The sequence below is a fragment of the Thamnophis elegans genome, chromosome 9, assembly GCF_009769535.1.
Source record: "Thamnophis elegans isolate rThaEle1 chromosome 9, rThaEle1.pri, whole genome shotgun sequence".
NCBI classification, from domain to species: Eukaryota; Metazoa; Chordata; class Lepidosauria; order Squamata; family Colubridae; genus Thamnophis; species Thamnophis elegans.
In genome coordinates this window covers 32,274,820-32,294,573 of record NC_045549.1, presented here as the reverse complement: position 1 = coordinate 32,294,573, position 19,754 = coordinate 32,274,820, and the positions used below count along the sequence as shown (strand labels likewise).

General features: G+C 38.7%; 1 protein-coding gene across 1 annotated transcript in view; it reads right to left on the bottom strand.

The window, feature by feature from the left end:
* The window catches only part of MGAT4D (MGAT4 family member D), a 36,464-nt gene extending 22,535 nt beyond the window's left edge, over nt 1-13,929 (bottom strand). The window contains 5 exon segments of the mRNA XM_032224387.1: nt 2,441-2,487; nt 6,427-6,560; nt 9,797-9,866; nt 9,868-9,938; nt 13,854-13,929. Coding sequence (XP_032080278.1) covers nt 2,441-2,487; nt 6,427-6,560; nt 9,797-9,866; nt 9,868-9,938; nt 13,854-13,929 — 398 coding nt within the window.
* Between the last annotated feature and the right edge of the window lie 5,825 nt (nt 13,930-19,754).

Here is a 19,754-nt window from a genome sequence, read left to right as displayed (position 1 = left end):
CTTTTCCGCTCACACTGAAAAAAAATTAGAGGGAACATTGGTTGCCAGGCGGCTGCTCTCTTGCGAGCAGGCTCCCAAAGAGCTGGGCACAGTCTCATGGGTGAATGGCTGTGTTGCGCTGTCGTAGCAGCACAACACAACAGCCATGAAGTGAGCATGCTCATGAGCAGCCACCCGGCAAACCCCCTTTCCAGCTGGGCACAGCGCCATTCAGTGATCTAGGGGTATCGCCAAGCCGTGGGAGCGCCTGTTTGCCACCGCCCACGAGCGAGAGCGGAACAGCCGCTCATGCAACCCCCCTCTCCAGCCGTGCAGAGCGCCTTTCACTGGCATTTTAAAGGCGCCAAGCCGCGGGAGCTGGGCAGCGGCAAACAGGCACTCACACGGCTTTGGCGATACCCCTAGGTCAGTGATTGGCACTGTGCCCGGCTGGAAAGGGGGTTTGCCAGGTGGCTGTTCGTGAGTGTGGTCGCTTCATGGCTGTTGTGTTGCGCTGCTACGACAGCGCAACACAGCCATTCACCCATGAGACTGTGCCCGACTCTTTGGGAGCCTGCTCGCAAGAGAGCAGCCGCTCGGCAACCCAAAAATAATAAACCCTCCCCTCATAATAAGGCCCAAGCCATATTTTGTGGGTAAAAAGAAAATAAGAACCTGTCTTATTTTCGGGGAAACACGGTACCTTCTCTATGTTGTCAGGTAAAAAAAATTCTATATCTTTCATAACCTCCATAACATAATTTGCACGTAGTGTAACCATAGAAACAGACATCATTACTGACACTGTTGATATGTGGGTACTATTTTCTGATTCCATTATTCAAAAGTCTCCTTCAGAATTATTATTGTCATAATAACTTATCATCTTATAAGCTTGTATAATATTTCCCCTACCTAAATGTTTTTGTCCCCTCTAATGTACAGTTTTTGAAATCAAGAAATTATTTATCTTTGTTATGTCTTACAAAAACAATACAGGTAACCCTTGACTTACGATCACAACTGAATCCAGAATTTATGTTGCTTAGAAATTTGTTAAGTGAATCACTGCAGTAACACAGTTGTTAAGTGAATCTGACTACTCCATTGACTTTGCTTGTCAGAAGGTCACAAATGGGGATCACATGACCCCGAGACACTGCAACCATTGTAAATATGAACCAATTGTCAAGCATCCAAATGTAAATCACATGACCATGGAGATGCAACGGTCATAAGTTTGAAAAATTGTCATAAGTCGCTTTTTCAATCCCATTGTAACTTCAAGTGGTCACTAAATGAACTGTTGTAAGTTGAGGACTACCTGTATCCTCATGAGAATCTGTTCATACATTATAATTAATTCCAAAATTTTATTGTAAAAGTTTCAATATTCCAATTTTGTCTGGACCCTTAGTCCATTTATAACTTTATAAGATCAAAATCAAAATCTTGTATAACCTTTTACTATGTATTTCAGCTTGTTTAAATTCTTAACCTTATGATTAAAATATTTTTTTCATTCAGGATTGAAGACAGGTTCATTTTCAAATTTCTCCTACAAAAGGTCTCTAATAGCTTAGAAATTAATGAGCGGTTAGAGTGGTTAGAAAGTGAGATTTATGAATCTTTAAAGGTCTTTTCCCTAATTGTAAGCAACATGGCTATTCCTACTTTGAGGTAAGATGGGTAGACTATAAATGTTATGAATGAGTGAATGAAAGAAATATCATCTTCCAACACTCAAGTCAATAGCAAAATGCCATGAAGTCCTGCAGTCACAATGTGAGGAACAGCTGTCTGGAGATTATTGGTCGATCACCCCCAATCTGCCCTCCTCTCCTTATTGAGAGAGTTTCCAAGGAACCAGACTCCTCACTGGTTCTCTTGTCTTTGCTGTGGTTCTCAGTTCACCATACCTCCTAACAATTGCCTTAACTCAATTTAGATTATGGAACTACAGGCATGCAGTTTCTGGCATGTTACCTGAAAGCAATTTGCCTCTTAGAATGAGCGAAACTTCAAGGATACAGATTAAACATTAGGAAGGACATTTTGATAGTGGAATCATTTACCTCAAGGAGAGTTTCTTCCCATTCAATCAGAAGACAGATAGTCACCTATTAGGGATGTTATAGTTAATCCCACAGTGTGTATGGGAGCGGACTTGATGGTCTTTTGGGTCCCTATGATTCTGTGAATGAATCAGGTCTATTCTACTATCTTAATTGAATTATGTATAATGCATGTGTTCGTGTATGAGCATGTATATGTACACACAAACTACACATACACTTTGTCTAGCATCTGTAATTTTTTAAGTAAAGGTAGCAGTACAACTTACAGAATTTTCCAAAAAAATTAAAGGTACCATGCAATTAATTTCACATTACACAAACTTTAGTATTAGTGAGTTTTTAAACAATACCTATCACACATTTTTGGATTTTAAAAGATTTACCTTCTTTTAATGCTTCCTGCAAAGCTATTAACGTATGTTGAGTTCACCTAGAAAAATTAAAGAAAATTCCAGAAATGTTATTTTCTGAAACTATATAAAAGATCCAATCTGGGTTAGTCACCAGGACCCGAGGTTTGGTCTTCTGAACTTTGAACTCATGCTGGAGCCCATCATCAGGGAACATCTCTCTAGCAGTGTGTGTCTAATTTTCCATTATATTATGATTATTGTAAAATGTAGATAGCATTATAGCTTTGAATTATCTTCTTAGACTGAAACATTTGATCAAAATTGACACATAGTGGAGAGAAATACACAGTTGTTGAAATTCTTTTTTTTTCATTAATCTACTCAGTATTCCATAATGACAAAGTGAAAACAGAATATTAGAAATTTCTGTAAATTTATTAAAAAGAAAAAACTGAAATATCACATTGGCATAAGCATTCTGACCTTCACTTCAGAGGTGGGTTCCTCCTGGGTCAGCCCAGATTGGGCGAACCAGTAGTGGCAGCGGTGGGAGGCTCCACCTACCCACTCATCATGCGCATGTATGAGAAAGAGACCGCGCACGAGCAAACCGGTAGTAAAAAAAATGGAAACCCACCACTGCTTCACTTAGTACTTTGTTGAAGCACTTTTGGCAGCAATTACAGCCTCGAGTCTTTTTGAGTATGACACAATAAGCTTTGCACACTGGGATTGGAAGATTTTCTGCCATTCTTCCTTGCAAATCTTCTCAAGCTCACTCAGTGAAACAGGTTTTCATTGAGGATATCACTCTACTTTGCTCCATTAGCTTTTCCTCGTCCCTGACCAGTCTTTCAGTCCCTGCTGCTGAAAAACACTGCCATCACCATGCTTCACTGTTGGGTGATGAATGGTGCCCGGTTTCGTCTAGACATAATGTTTAGAATTGAGGCCAAACAGTTCAATCTTGGTTTCATCAAACCAATGAATCTTCTTCCTCACAGTCTGAAAGTCCTTCAGGTGTTTTTTTTTTTTCAAACTCCAAGCAGGCTTTCATGTGTTTTCCGCTGAGAAGAGGCTTCTGTCTAGTCACTCTGTCATAAAGCCCAGATCAGTGAAGACTGCACTGATGGTTGTCCTTCTGGAACTCTGTCCCATCTCCATACAGGATCTCTGGAGCTCAGTCAGAGCAGCCATTGGGTTCTTGGTCACTCTCTTACTAAGTCTCTTCTCCCCCAATTGCTCAGTTTGACCTGGTGACCAGCCTTGGTTTTACCAAACTTCTTCTATTTGAGAATTCTGGAGGCCACTATGCTCTTAGGAACCTTTAGTGCAGCAGAAATTTTATTATAGCCTTCCCCAGATTTGTGCCTTGCAATAATCCTGTCTCTGAGCTCTGCGTTTCTTTGACCTCATGGCTTTTGCATTGTCAGTTATGAAGCCTTATATAGAGAAGTGTGTGTCTTTCCAGATCATGTCCAATTAATTTAATTTACCACAGGTGGACTCCAATTAAGGGGTAGAAACATGTCAGCAATGATCAAGAGGAATGGGAGGTACCGGACCTAAATTTCAAGTATTGTTGCAAAGGGTATGAATATTTATGCCAATGCATATATTTATTCCAGCCTTTTCTTTTTAATAAATTTACTGACATTTCTAAACATCTGTTTTCACTTTGTCATTATGGGGTTACTGAAAATAGATTAATGAGAAGAAAATTGACAAACATGAAGAAGGTTTGAATACTTTCTCAATGCACTGTATTTGGTTCAAAATCAAAGTAAAATAATAAAGTAAATGTATAGGATTGTAGAATATAGCTAGACTGCAAAATATGCAGACAACATCCTGGCAAATTTGCTAAAAGCTTATTAAAAAGCCAAGGTCAATAGAATGCAAATTTAAGATGCATAATGCCTATATCAAGGCATAGTAGGAAGAATATATGTCACCTTCTTAACAATCATTAATTCAGTGACTATTCAGAGTTACAATGATGCTGAAATAATGGTAGTGACAGCTCATCCCCAACATCATGGCCATTGTAGTGATCCTGCAGCCACGTGATCAATTTTTTTTATGCTTCATAGCCTGTCCCCATTTACAAGCACAGTGTGTACTTCAAATCATTTTCCTCTCCCCCATCCTGATCTCTGCCATTTTGCCTGCCTTCCAATCCACCACCACCAACTACTCCTGCTGCCATGAAGGCCTCCGAAAGGGCCAGAAGATGCCTCAGCACATTTTGTCAGCAGCAGAAAGAAGAAGATGGCAAAAGTCAAGGGGGACCAGGGGAGGGGAGGTGGTAGAGTTCAAGGCACTAGAAAGGACAGCGATAGAGAGATCAGTGGGAGGGGGACTTGAAGTGCAGTTGAGGGCAGCAAGGCAGGAGAGGCATCAGGTCCTCCCCTACTACTGCAGTCAGAGGTGGTATTCAGCCAGTTCTGACAGGTTCTGGAGAATCAGTAGCAGAAGTTTTGAGTAGTTTGTAGAACTGGCAAATAAGCTTGGCCCACCCCCATTGCCTCCCAGCCAATCTTCTTTTGTTGACCTGAACAGGAGAACAGAGCTGGAAACCAGATTAGTGGAGTGGGGAGGGAATGAGGATTTTGCAGTAACCTTCACCCAGGAGTGCCAAGTGAATAGGGATTTTATAGTATCCTTTCCTTGCCACGCCCACAAAGCCACATCCACAAAACCAAGCCACTCCCACAAATGGTGGTAAAAAAAATTGAATCCTACCACTGTGCACAGCCCTTGCTGAATGACTGCAACTAGGACTACCAGAACTGCCATCGCTAAGCAATGCCAGCATGTCATGTTTTCCTTAATAATCACTTCACTTAGCAGTGGAAATCCAAGTCCCAATTAGGGTAATTAAGCAAGGATTACTATATTGGCAAACTCATAATATATATGCAATTCCTTCAACAGAATACAACTTAAGTTATTAATATGTGGTACTATGTTTAAAATAACCTGATATCCAAAAATGAATCTGACACAGAGTTTAATTTACATAAAAACCTTTCCTAGACTGTAACTCTACCCATAAAAGTTGTGATTTCTCTTAACATTTAAATCAAAATTATTAAATAAGGAAAGTTTCTTATTAAATTAATTGCAATTTTTTTACAGAATATTACTGCAGTTGATACTTTCATAACTTGATTTTATTAATGAACTGATATAAATTTAATATTATATAACATGTTTAATATCTATTTTCATGTAACTACTAAAGATAGATGGCTGCAATGGAATTTTATTAGTATAATTTTCATGTCATTTTAAACATTAAAATATTTCTATAAAATAAAAACTGTCCCTTATATGAATAATGTCTTGTTGCTATAGCAGTTGTACTGTCACGTCTTCTGAAATACTCATTCCTTGCTACATAATTTCAATATATGGTATCAGATTATAATCCATCAATTCAAATTTTTTAATAGAAACCTTGCATCTACAGATGAGGAATAATTCAAAAATGATAGATCAGCTATGAATTTTTCAATTTTAAGAATTACTTTTTTGTAATGATTTTGAATATCATAATATAATCTATAATAAAATAAAAAGAGAGAGCCAGTTTGTATAGTGGTTAGGGCACCTGGCTAGAAACTGGAAGACTGTGAATTCTAGTTCTACTTTAGGTTCAAAGCCAGCTGGGTGACTTTGGGAGTAGACATTTCCCTCATCCATAGTGAAGAGACAATGCCAAACAACTTATGAAATCTTTCCAAGAAAACTGCAAAGAATTATCAAGGCAGTTACCAGGATTCAATGGTGACTCAAAAGCACACCCACACACAAATGCACACAAAACATGAAGGGAGAAAACAAAGCATTTATAAAAGGACCTTGAACAGGTTGATGGAGAAAATGAATTTTAAAAATACTTCCATAAGCTTTGATTAATATTCAGTTGCAGAGTACTAATATAACAATGGATATAAATGATTAAGTTTCCTTTTTTGTTAGTTTAAATGAATCACCTCATTTTATCTTACCTCTGCTATAAGGACAATTATCACACAATTTTTCTTCCAATATTTAGATATTCCATTGAAAAGAGAATTCAATGTATTCATCAAATAACTTTCCTTTTTTCTTCGCACTGATGATATACCAATTACTAGGAATGCTAACATACAGAAAATATTTTATTTTATATAATAGCAATATCTAAAATAAGCAATTGTCAAAAATAACAAAACTCATTATAATTTGGGAACTTATATAGACGTTTGTACAATAATTTTTTGAAAAACATATACAGGTAGTCCTCAACTTACAAAAGTTAATTTAGTGACTGCTGAAAGTTACAATGGCCCTGAAAAAATGACTTATGACTATTTTTCACATTTACGACTGTTGATGCATTTCCTTGAACATGGGATCAAAATTCAGATGCTTGTCAATCAACTCATATTTATGATAGTTAGAGTGTCCTGGTGTCATGTGATCACCTCACCTTTTGTGACTTTCTGACAAGCAAAGTCAATTAGGAAGCCAGATTCACTTAACAACCATGTTATTAACTTAATAAATGTGATTCACTTAACACAACAATGATCAAGAAAGATCATTAAAATGGTGCAAAACTCACTTAACTGTCTCGCTTAGCAACAGAAATTTTGAGCTCAGTTGTGGGTATAAGTGGAGGACTATCCGTAAAAAGAAGTGAATATAAAGTGTATGTATAATATCTTGATTATTTCAATAATTTACAAATAATATCATTTTTCATAGATCATTCATTGATTTCCCCCAATTTATAAGCTATTGTATATATACCCAAGAAATCTATCTTGTATTATTTAAGTTCTTTACAGACATTACTCTACTTATGAACTTTAAATTATAAATTTTCACCAATACAAACAAACCTGTTAACAATTCAATGTAGAAGTTCCCAAAGTTAGGAGAAGGCAGGAAAGGGTTAGTTTACAGCCCACCACATATGCCTGTGATGCACCATAAACTAAATAATGCTTTCCCACCTTCTTCCAACTTCCACTCACAACTTCACTTCCTGATCCTCCCTCATACAGTTTGTTGCTACTTAAGTAAAGTAAGAGCCAGGGACGTGCAGTCAGGGGAGGCAGGGCTTCACCACTGTCATGATGAAAAGAAAAAAAAGTTAAAAGGAAAAAGACAGAGGTAGTTGCTGCCAGTCACAGTGGATGACTCTGCTTAGTGATTAACTGCAGAAGGAGGCGAGAGAACCACGTGCCTCCTTTCGACTATCGTTATGATCACTTAAGCAGAGTTAAGCAAGGGTTAAAAGGCGAAAAATTCCTTATGCAAAGGAGGCACGTGGTTCTCTTGCCTCCTGCTCTGGTAGCAGCAGCTCTTGCCTTTTTCTTTTTACATTTTTTACATTTTCATCATGGCGGACAAGAGGAGAGTTGAAATCCTCTGTGACACAGCTGGAAAAGCTTTGTGGGTCGGACGGAGGGAGGGGGGACGAATTCAAAATTATTGTAATTTAATTTGTAAGTAATTTTTATTGTGAGTAATTTGTGTGTGTGTGTTTGTGTTTGTGTGTGTGTGTGTGCATGTGTTTCTTTCTTCACTTCACTCAAACAAACTCTCAATTTGAGAGAGAGTTTGTTTGAGAAGAGAGGGAAGGGGCAGAGGCAGGGAGGGCAGCCTTGTTTGAGAAGAGAGGGGCAACCCGCCTCTGCTGGCGGGCTGGTGCTTTCTTTCTTTTGCCTGCTGTGCCCCCTTCCCTTTCTCCTCTCCCCTCCCACCAGGAGCCCCATCCTGCTCCTTTCTTCCTCCTCCTCTCCCCTTTCTTTGCCAGCTGCCGCCTTGCCCCCCCCCCGCCTCCTCCGTCCCCGCTGCTGTGTCCAACAGGAGTCTCACATTTATGGCGGACATAAACACAAGATGCCTGTCAGACACAGCAGCAGGGACATTGCTTCTCACCGCTGCTGCACTCTGCCGCCTCTCTCCTCCATCCCCGCCGCTGTGTCCGACAGGCGTCTCGCGTTTATGGCAGACATAAACGCAAGACACCTGTTGGACACAGTGGTGGGGACGTTGCTTCTCACTGCTACCATGCTCTGCCGCCTTGCCTCCCGCCCTCCTCCATCCCCGCAGCTGTGTCGAACAGGCCTCTCGCATTTATGGTGGACATAAACGCGAGATGCCTGTCGGACACAGCGGCGGGGATGTTGCTTCTCACTGCTGTCGTGCTCTAACACCTCGCCCCCCGCCTCCTCCATCCCCGCCACTGTGTCCGACAGGCGTCTCGCGTTTATAGCAGACATAACGTGCGACGTCTGTCGGACACAGCGGCGGGGACGTTGCTTCTCGCCGCTACCATGCTCTGCCGCCTTGCCCCCCGCCTCCCCCATCCCCGCCGCTGTGTCCAACAGGCAACTCGCATTTATGGCGGACATAAACGCAAGATGCCTGTTGGACACAGCGGCAGGGACGTTGCTTCTCACTGCTGTCGCGCTCTACCGTGTTGCCCCCTGCCTCCTCCATCCCCGCCGCTGTGTCCGACAGGCATCCCGCTTTATAGCAGACATAAACGTGAGACGCCTGTCGGACACAGCAGCGGGGACGTTGCTTCTCGCCGCTGCCGCGCTCTTGCTTCACCAACCGTGATCCTCACTGCACATCACTGGTAAGAGCAGCATACTGCACAAGTTTTTTATACTTCTTTGGACTTTAAAACAAAATGGACATGAATAGCCTCTCAGAACCTAACCTCCTTGTAAGTAGAGGAATATTTGTATTTTAACTACCTGCTGTTGTTTTCTGTCATTTCTTATAGATGTCAGCAGGAATATTATGAGTATCTAACAGTACTATATTTCCACCATCCCAATAGAATACTGCAGTAGCTTTGTGCAAAGCTGTTGACAACATACACTTTTATGGAAATTAATCACTAGTAAACTAATGTAGTCTAATGCAGTGGTTTCACCTGGAAGAAGTAGGACTAGTATGCTACTGAGTCAAATAGATTACCAAGAAAAATTTGCCATTTTCCCAGTTAAACTTTCACTTGAAGTTAGTAGATAGAATAGAATAATAACAGTTATCTAAGCAGTGCACTAAACAAAAGGAAAATGTAACCGTCCAGTTTATGTATTTTGGTTTTCATTTTTACTTAAGATTTTAAACAATTCTCTAATAGGGTTTCTTCATATAAGAAACTAAGTGCAACATACTTTCAAATGTGGACATATGGTATCATCTCTTGTGTTCACAGATTTGTTTTTATCAGATATACACATTCAAATAAATAATGTAGAAACACTTCTTTCCTTAAAGAAAACTGCCAGAAATGTGATGTTTGCACGATTACACAATTAACACACATGTAAAAACTCTTCTCTTCTACATTAAATTTATTCTCACCCCCAGTTCTGCTCTGCCCAGTTATTACTTTTGGGTAAATAGCATCTTCATTTTTCCGGAGATGAGGCAGTATAGTAGTAAATAGTTTCAGGATGTATTGAGGGTTTGCTGGTAAGGTTCAGGCCTTTCCACTCCAAGTAATCTTAAAGAGAAGAAAGGAGACACTGATAATCCAAACATAAACAATTAATTGTCCACAATATCAAGATGCTATTCTCAAGCGCTGATCCAAACCCTGTAATATGATAATGTAAACAAAAATATCAAGGGTGCATTCTATAAACAGTAAAGCGTACTATGATAATTTAGGCAGCGTTATCTGTAAATTACTGTCTTCCAGAAATTTGAGTGCTATAATTTCCACAATTCATAGGCAGCATGGCGTGAAAACTGGGAATTCTACAAATTTAGTACCATTGTAACAGAGGACATCCAATTGGGATATTAAATTATACGGCCACTATTTTTATGCAGGCTTTTCTCAGTACATTGTTAAATTTAAAATTTATCCACCCACTAGTCCTGTTTCACATATGGCACATCATTAAGATTTACCTTACAATATACTTTTTAATCCTTTCTATTGATGGAATTGACCCTTAGCAATAATACTCTATGTGTAAAACTGAATATGTGCTATGCATATTTTCCATGCTAGCACACTGTGTATCCATTTGAAACTAATGGTGCTAGTTGATTGAGGATCTTATACAGTACAAAGAAGAAAGGAAAACAAGACTTCATTTTATATGCCAAAATGCACGTCAATTTTACAGTGGCTTTTTCTCCCTCTAAGTAATATGTAGTTCAGTGCAAGAAAACATTTTTGTTTAAATAAGCAATCATGGGAGTCGCCTATCTCAGATATAAAACCTAGAGGGCAAAACGCCTGAATACTAGAAAGCAACTATTAATTACATAAACTGATTGATGAAATCCTTTCACAAAAGCATTTATTTATTTAGTGTTTATATACTACTGGATTCAACCAAAATGTTTCCTAGCAGTTTACAGAATAAAAATATAAGAATATCAATAAAGCCAATAAACATGAACAACTATAAAGCACCAAATATTAGTGTCCATTCTTCTCACAAATGTCCTCAACTCTGTTTCCAGGTGGACACAAATGATGGTGCCAGTCTAATTTCAAGGGGTGTCTCATAACACAGGAGCCCCAGCAGAAGAAAACTTTCTCTAAACTCCAGCTCCTTTTGCCTCTCTTACAGATATTGGCAGGAGGCTTGCACTAGAAAAGCTGGGAAGGCCACCTCTGTGCCAAAAAGGCAATTCTGTCTGTAAGTACTTTAGTATCAAGCCATGTAGATTTTAAAGATCAAACCAGTGCTTTGAATTGCACCCAGATACTTTTAGTCTGCAACAGCATCTCTAAAACCAATATTACATTACTACAAATCATGGAATTGCTCTTTGAAGGGAAAGTCTCTTCAAAGGCTATCACCACAGTTTAGGGTGATCCTTTCTACAATTCTGTCTTGCCTGGGTTCACCTTAGCTTATTTTCTCCATCCAGACCCAAGTGGACTGTAAGCACCAATTTTTTTTTTGTATTTTGAATAATACATTCATTTAAAATATTTAAAATGTGAAGTTAAACAGTACAAAATAGGATCAAAAACATCATAAAACAGTAGAACCCTTGATTTAACAGATTAAAACAGCAAAGGTCATCCATTAAAACAGATTAAAAAACAAAACAAAAATTAGAATGCCAAATAAATGATGAAAGGGATTGTTTTATGCCCCCCCCCAACAGCCATGGAGTTAGACTGTAGTAACATAATTGGAATAGATTATTCACACTGTTAAATTGCTTGTGTGAATATGACATCATTGATACAAAGAAGAATCAGTTCAAACAAACATTGTCTTAATTATAGTTGTCAGCAGATATAATTTTGAAGCTGAAGTAACATAATAGTCTTATCTGACTATTATCATCGACCCTGAAAAGCGAGATCCATACAGTAATTTGGCTTCTGGTGCTTTCAATGCTTGCAAGAAAGTATCATTCACACTCACTGCATCTATTTGTTGGGGAAATGATTTAAATGTGTCTTATTTAAACCTGGTGAATTAGACAATTGTTTATATGGATTACTGAGTACATTTCAAAAGAAATGTCCCCCTTGGCCCTTTACTTCTGAGGGGGAAAATGTCAAACAGCTTACCTGCTGAGCGGGATGGGGGGAGTCAGCTATATGCAAAAACTAATAATCTTAATTAGCCTTATTTAGCTCATGCATTTCAGGAAAAGAATCAAGCCATGTTTTCCTTAACTTCATCATTTCAAATTAGGAGAATAAAGGAATGTGGAGATATGTGCCCAATTATATCCACATAAAATTAGATAGACTAGTGTTTTGTACGTGATCATATCCTGAGCATTGATCACACATGTACTCTACTATTTGAAAGAGACACATATGTCTGCAGCAGTAATGTGCGGTGAGATTTATGGCTGGTGAGGCAAGCGGGCAAAAGCCGCATTGCTGCCCCAGCGTCTGCCATAGAGGCGGGACGCCTCTATGTTGGACATAGCCGCAGGGCTTTCGGATGCCCTGGCGCTGTGTCTGCCTCTATGTCATGTCGACCATATAATAATATAATAATAATAATAATATAATAATAATAATAATAATAATAATAGAGATGCCAGAGTCAAAGAAAAAGAACTAGAAAAAATCATGAATATGACCTGGCAATCGAAACTACACGGCTATGGATGAAGCATGTAACAGTGATACCCATTGTCATCGGGGCACTTGGCACCATGTCCAAGAATTTACAAGATACATCAACAAATTGCAGCTTCCTGCAATAACACCAGCTGAACTGCAAAAAACTGCGCTACTCAGAATATCTTATATTTTAAGAAGGTACTTGGTTGATACCTAGGACGCTGGCATCAAACCGTAAACCATTAGCACTAGTCAATGGTATTTGTAATGCATTTTTGAATGTTCAGTTGGCTGTTTCATGTTTAATGAATAAAGTAAATAACAACAACAACAACAATAATAATAATGCAGTTTGGCATGGAAAATGTGCCAATGTATCCATAAAAAGGGGCAAAATCACTATATGTGAGGGAATTGAAATGCCCAATGGCCAACTAATTAAATGCAACGAAAATGAAGTCTACAAATATTTAGGCATTCTTCAGTTGGATAACATCAAGCATGGAGAAGTAAAACTATTGTCAGGGGAGAGTACACCAACAGAGTTAGGAAAATTTTGAAATCTAAATTGAATGGTGGAAATACAATCAAGGCCATAAATACCTGAGCAAAACCAGTTATAAGATACACAGCTGGTATAGTTAACTGGACACAAGCTGATTTGGACATTTGGACCGAAAAACCAGGAAACTAATGACAATGCACTACAGTTTACATCCACGTGGTGATACTGATAGACTGTACCTGCCCCGAAAATCAGGTGGCAGAGGATTTACAAGTGAAGCAAACAGTTGAAGAAGAAAACATGCACTGGATGATTATTTAAAGAAAGTCAAGAACATCTACTAATTGAAGTAAAGAACAAAAATCTATTGAAGGTCAACAGATGAAACAAGAATACAGAAAAGATGTGATAAAATCAAGAATGGAGAGTTGGCAGAACAAAGCATTGCATGGCCAATTTCCGGAAAAAATAAAAGATAAAGTGGACAATGAAAAAACATGGTTATGGTTAACAGCAGGTACAATAAAGAAAGAAACAGAGTCACTAATCCTGGCTGTGCAAGAACAAGCTATCCGCACAAATGCCATTAAGGCCAAAATCGAAAAATCCTCTGATGATGCCAAATGCAGGCTTTGCAAAGAAGCTGATGAAACTGTTGATCACATATTCAGCTGCTGTAAAAAAATCGTGCAGACTGATTATAAATTGCGGCACAATTCAGTAGCACAAATGACCCATTGGAATTTGTGCAAAAATTATAATGTTAAAACAGCAACAAACTGGTGGGAACATCAGCCTGAAAAAGTCACCGAAAATCCGGTCAAGATCTTGTGGGATTTCCCTATACAAACCGACAAAATACTGGCGCTGTAATACTGGCTGTATTACAAGCACAGAGCAAGCAGCAAACTCAATTTTCAGTGCCATTTTCTAGAACTATTTTCTGAAAGGGCTTACCTTACTTGGACGTCATTTAGATTTTAATGGGAAAGCCACAGAAGTTTGGAAGTAAAAGTACTGTATCTCCAACTGAACAAAGTGTTGTGCTGTCCTTCCTTGAAACAAACCCGAATTTGTACTTTCAAGTTGAAGGCGTGTGCCAGGGACAGAGTCCTACCAAAACGCAACTTCTTTGCTATAACTTCAAGAAGCAAAGAGCTTCATATATAGAGATCAAAGCAAACGATGAAGGCAGAGCGCCCACCTCCTCGAAGGAACCCAGATCCCGAAAGCTAACAGGGGAGGGAGCGCACGGTCGGCAGTGGAGCTCAACTTCGGGAGCTGCTTGCCGAGAGAAATGGCATCGGTGGAAGTTGAAACTTGGGAGCACCCTCTCGGACGGTGCAAGCAACTCTCACTGCCCTTGCCTAATGCTGGAGAGCCGAAAGTTGAGCTCCTCCAGCGAAAAAAAATTAGGCGCAGTTGGGGCCCTTGTTACACAGCCCCCCCACTCCCACCCCGGTTTTCGTTGCTCTCACCTTCAATTTGTGGAAGCTTAGGTACCACGTCAAGGAGAAGGCTGCGCTCAGGCAGACACACTTCAGGGCGCCTCTCAGCCTGAACTCATCTCCTAGCCACCCTGGGAATTCCACGGCTGCCACGCGCAATAATGGCACACCGTCCCTTCTTTGTTGCCTCTTGGCAGCAGCGGAGCGAGAGAACGCAACGCACGTCTTCCCGGCGGATTCCAGATGTTCCAAGATTCTCGGCACAGCTAGGGCAACCTTTTTCTGAGACACCCCCCCCCCCCAGGGCGGCTTCTTATTGGATATTCCGCCTCTTAGATAGCGCAAGTGTGTTGCCTGGGATCACATTTCGCAGAGCTCCTATCCCGGGTTTTGCAACCGCGGGACCCCAAAGTAGTCCAACTAGCTGCGCGAGCAACTAGTTGCTCCCTTGCAGCTTTTTCGTTCCTTTGGGAATTGGATAGCAGGCGCCAAGATCGACTGCGCCAAGTATTATCTATATACTATAGAGAGGTCCCCAAACTTGGCAACTTTAAGACTTGTGGACTTCAATTCATAGCTGGCTTGAGAATTCTGGGATTTGAAGTCCACAAGTCTAACATTGCCAAGTTTGGGGACCACTGAACTATAGGATCTGGAGTCATTCCAAATAGAGTCTGTGGAATCAGAGAAGAATTCCCATAATGTGCCAAGTATACTCTGTAGAAACAAGGCAGGGAAAGTATGCATAGGATGACTTCTAGAATTCTTTCCAACTACTCTTCCAACAATCCCATCCACTAAGTGCATCTGTATTGCTTCTTCTAGTTATACTCAACAATATCATATGTCATCTGTATTTCTTCGTATAACAAACAATTATTTCAGTATGTGTTATCCAATTGTGCTAAATCTGTGTGCATAGGTGGCCACTAAAGAAAACAGGCAGATTGAATACATTACTTACGTTAGTGTCAGGTGACCAAGGAATGGGAGGCATGGAATGGAGAAGTTGCAGCATCTGAACCACTGCTTAACTACCTCTTTCATAGGAACGCATGGGGCAGAGTGGATTTCTTACTGGAATGTTTTCTCTCCAGGCTTGATCTGGCTCATTTTTTAAAGGTGATATTTATTTTGCTTTCCCACACATGAAATGCCTTCTCAGTTTTTGGATAGGCATTTGAACTGTAAGCCACCCAGATCATTGGCTGAGATGGGAAGCTATGGAAATTGAATAAATAAATACAAATAAATAAATAAATACTATTAATGGACAGATAAATAGGGTTTCGAGGCCCTGATGTCTTTCCCTCATTCTGTTGGGCGGGAATAAAAAACAATACTTACAATTGAATGAACATTCGTTCATGAAAGATTTCAGTTATTCTATGTTCACTTAATCAAATTAAATAATTTTATAACAACTCTACAATCCAAACCCATTGAAGATTTTTAGCATTTTAGCATACCATTTTATAAAAATTATAGGCAGTAATAGCAATATGTTTATGTACACAAATACACAAATGTTAAAAACTTCATGTGAAATATAACAATTTTCAGTGGAAGTTGCCAAGTACAATATCAGAAGAGTTAAAGGCAGTCATGAAATTCAATTTTTTTTACTACCAGTTCTGTGGGTGTGGCTTGGTGGGCATGGTGTGGTTTGGTGGCGTGACTTGGTGGGCATGGCAGGGGAAGGATACTGCAAAATCTCCATTCCCACCCCACTCTGGGGCCAGCCAGAGGTGGCATTTGCCGGTTCTCCAAACTACTCAAAATTTCCGCTACCGATTCCCAGAACCTGCTGGATTTCACCCCTGATTAAAGGCCTACATTTCTTGTTGAAGCTTAGTTTCTCAGATCAAGACTTATTGTTGCAACATGCATTTTGAACTGCTGACCATTACTATAATGGAACGATGACTATCCTGTTAAGCCAGATGTACCTGACAGATCACTGTTCAAGAATGCCAAAACAGAGGATCATAAGAAGTTTTGTTCTTAAATTCAAATGCATTAGATTTTCACAAAATGTTATGTTGTGGTATTTGTATTTACAATTTCTAATTCATTTCTCATAAATTTCATATTTTTGTTTATTCAAGTTCAACTATAAACAGGTAGAGAGCAATACTAAGATGCATATATATAAGATGCACATTAATATCCTTAACTTGTTTTGGAACTATCTTCCTGCATTAACAATTTACAATGACAGTTTTACTACCCCTCTTAATAGTCATTATGAATCATACATGATTGTTTGTTTATTGTACCCATGAGTGTACTAGAGTGTGTAATGAGTGTACTTTTGTGGCAACATAAATTGCCTTTCCTATATAATTTGTGCTGCAATTTCTAGAATACAAAAATCTGCATCATAAATTAAAGGAATCATATTATTTGATATCTATCTACTATGATGTTCATGACATACATTTCATAATTAAACACAAAATTATTAGTATACAGAAACTAATATTTAAGTTATAAGGCACTTATATTGTGGAATATGGTGTGTGTATTCTCATAGTAATAATTATTTATAATATGTAGTTCAACCAAATGTATGTTGGATTGTAAATGACTGAAGTATCAAGTAGATAACACGAATACAACTATGCTTGTTACAACTTTATAATCTGTGAAAAAAATTTAAATTGTGTTAAAACAATGTCATGGAAATAAAATTAAAAATACATTAAAATTTCACATAGTGTCTTTTTAATGTTAACTACTAATTCATTAAAATAACATAATAATCTTAATAATAATGTAATGAATTACTTGTAGTATCAGCATGTATTAGTATTATAAAGTGTGTCTGAGATCGACAGCTGTTTAAATTTGAACAATGGGTATATAAATATCAGAAATCTACTACAAAATATTTTAAATCAGATTAAAAATAGAAAAGTGATTTTTAAAAAATATCTTATGCTCAAGAACAAATTTGATGAAGCTGAAGGCATCATACAACTCTGAATATGTGCTTTGAGAAGTGAAGACAGGTCAGCTGAGAAAGTTTCACTCCAAGCATTTCTAACTTTTGATCTGAACTATTTCAAAATATGTGTGTAACATATAGAAATTATAAGGCTTTGCTGAATTTATCAAATAATCTGGACATAAACATTGTCCTAGCTCACAGCAAGCCTTTAATTAAATTTTGTAAGAGCTACTAGACTTTTTCTTTCTTTCACAAATTTTCTCACAAAACTAGAAAGACTAGCACTGGGGAAAGTACTCTTATTATACTGACATCTGGTGAAAATAAAAACCAGACTTTTCCATAGGATTATTTCTGCATATTGGGAATAGAATAGTGATAGTTCTACTTAATCCTATGGTACTGTGCTGTGAGATTCCTCAACCATTTAAACATTATATGAAGCCAATGAGTGAAAGGGATCTTGGAGTCCTAGTGGACAACCATTTAAATATGAGCCAGCAGTGTGCAGCAGCTGCCAAAAAGCCAACAGAGTTCTAGGCTGCATAAACAGAGGGATAGAATCAAGATCACGTGAAGTCTTAATACCACTTTATAATGTCTTGGTAAGGCCACACTTAGAATACTGCATTCAGTTTTGGTCACGATGATGTAGAAAAGATGTGGAGACTCTAGAAAGAGAGCAGAGAAGAGGAACAAAGATGATTAGGGAACTGGAGACTAAAACATATGAAGAAGGGTTGCAGGAACTGGGTATGTCTAGTTTAATGAAAAGAAGGACTAGGGGAGACATGATAGCAGTGTTCCAATATCTCAGGGACTGCCACAAAGAAGAGGGAGTCAAACTTTTCTCCAAGGCACCTGAGGGTAGAACAAGAAGCAATGTGTGGAAACTAATCAAGGAGAGAAGCAACTTAGAACTGAGGAGAAATTTCCTGACAGTTAGAACAATTAATCAGTGGAACAGCTTGCCTCCAGAAGTTGTGATGCCCCAACAGTGGAAGTCTTTAAGATGTTGGATAGTCATTTGTCTGAACGGTATAGAGTTTCCTGCCTAGGCAGGGGGTTGGACTAGAAGACCTCCAAGGTCCCTTCCAACTCTGCTATTGTATTGTATTGTATAGTGAAGTCATCAGTTATCTGTCAAAATGGCATTATCAAAATACTGATGATACCCAGCTGTTTTTCTTCATCATCTGAAGCTGATGTTAATAATGTAAGGCTTTGCTGGGAGACATTTTTTAATCTAATTATCAGTTACCTATCTATTTAGGGATGGGGAGTAATCTATGAAAGAAGAAATACATAGGGTTTTTAAAAACTCCCTCACACTTCATCTGGCATTATTTTTTACCAGATTTGGCTGCTCAATACCTATTATTATTCCTAAGTAAGGATAGATTGGCTATGGTGATTCATGGTCTGATAACCTCTCAGCTGGCTCTGTGCCTCCATGGTCATTTTTTATTTTTTTTTGTGCTGCAGAAGACACAGGGTACTTTGCTTGAGAATATATCTATGTCTGAGAGAGACAGGAACAGGAAATGGCAAAATCAACCTTACATAAACTGAATGCAGGTATATTGGGAAGTTCATGTAAGCATAAATAAACCTAGCTAATTTCTGTGATTTTGAGGACTAACTAGACTCAGAAACTAATGTAACCATAGAGACAGATGGAAGATGAGGGAATGTAGTACATTTAATAACCACTTATTCTTGATGCTGGAAATTAATGATTTTTCAAACATTTTTTGGGGGAAAAACCTTCCATGATTTCCATCCCCCAACAAATGATATTCTTAGCAAACAATTTCCTGATTTGGGGGTGGCTTTGGGGGTGGGGCGGAACAGACGCTGCACAAATGCAATTACCTTTTGTGTTCCCTGAAAAATCACAAATTCTTGTCCTAAAATTACCAGACATTGTGAGGCTTCAGCACTGCTAACCACATCACGGAGGTGTGTAAAAGATAGTAGAGGAAGGCAAGAGCTTTTGATTTCAGGTACCGTAGTTGTAGTTCCCTCCATCTCAAGGGACAGCTTAGGTTTCCTGAAACAACTTCCACCCATTCTGTCCTGTTGGCTCTTCTCCTGTTTTAAGGTTTAGTCCACTGTAGGAATCTTCAATTTGATAAAGTAAGTACTATTATATTAATCTTAACTACAGACTGCTGTTCATTTGTTTCATTTATGTTAATAAGATGCAAACATTTTGTGGACCCTTTTACAATCTTAAACTTGACAGTGGACTCAAAAAACTTTGGCTTACCAGGGTGACATAAACCAAAGCTTTTTTTCTATCCACGTATATTGTATTAGCAATTTTAAAATATTTTTTTGTGGACCCT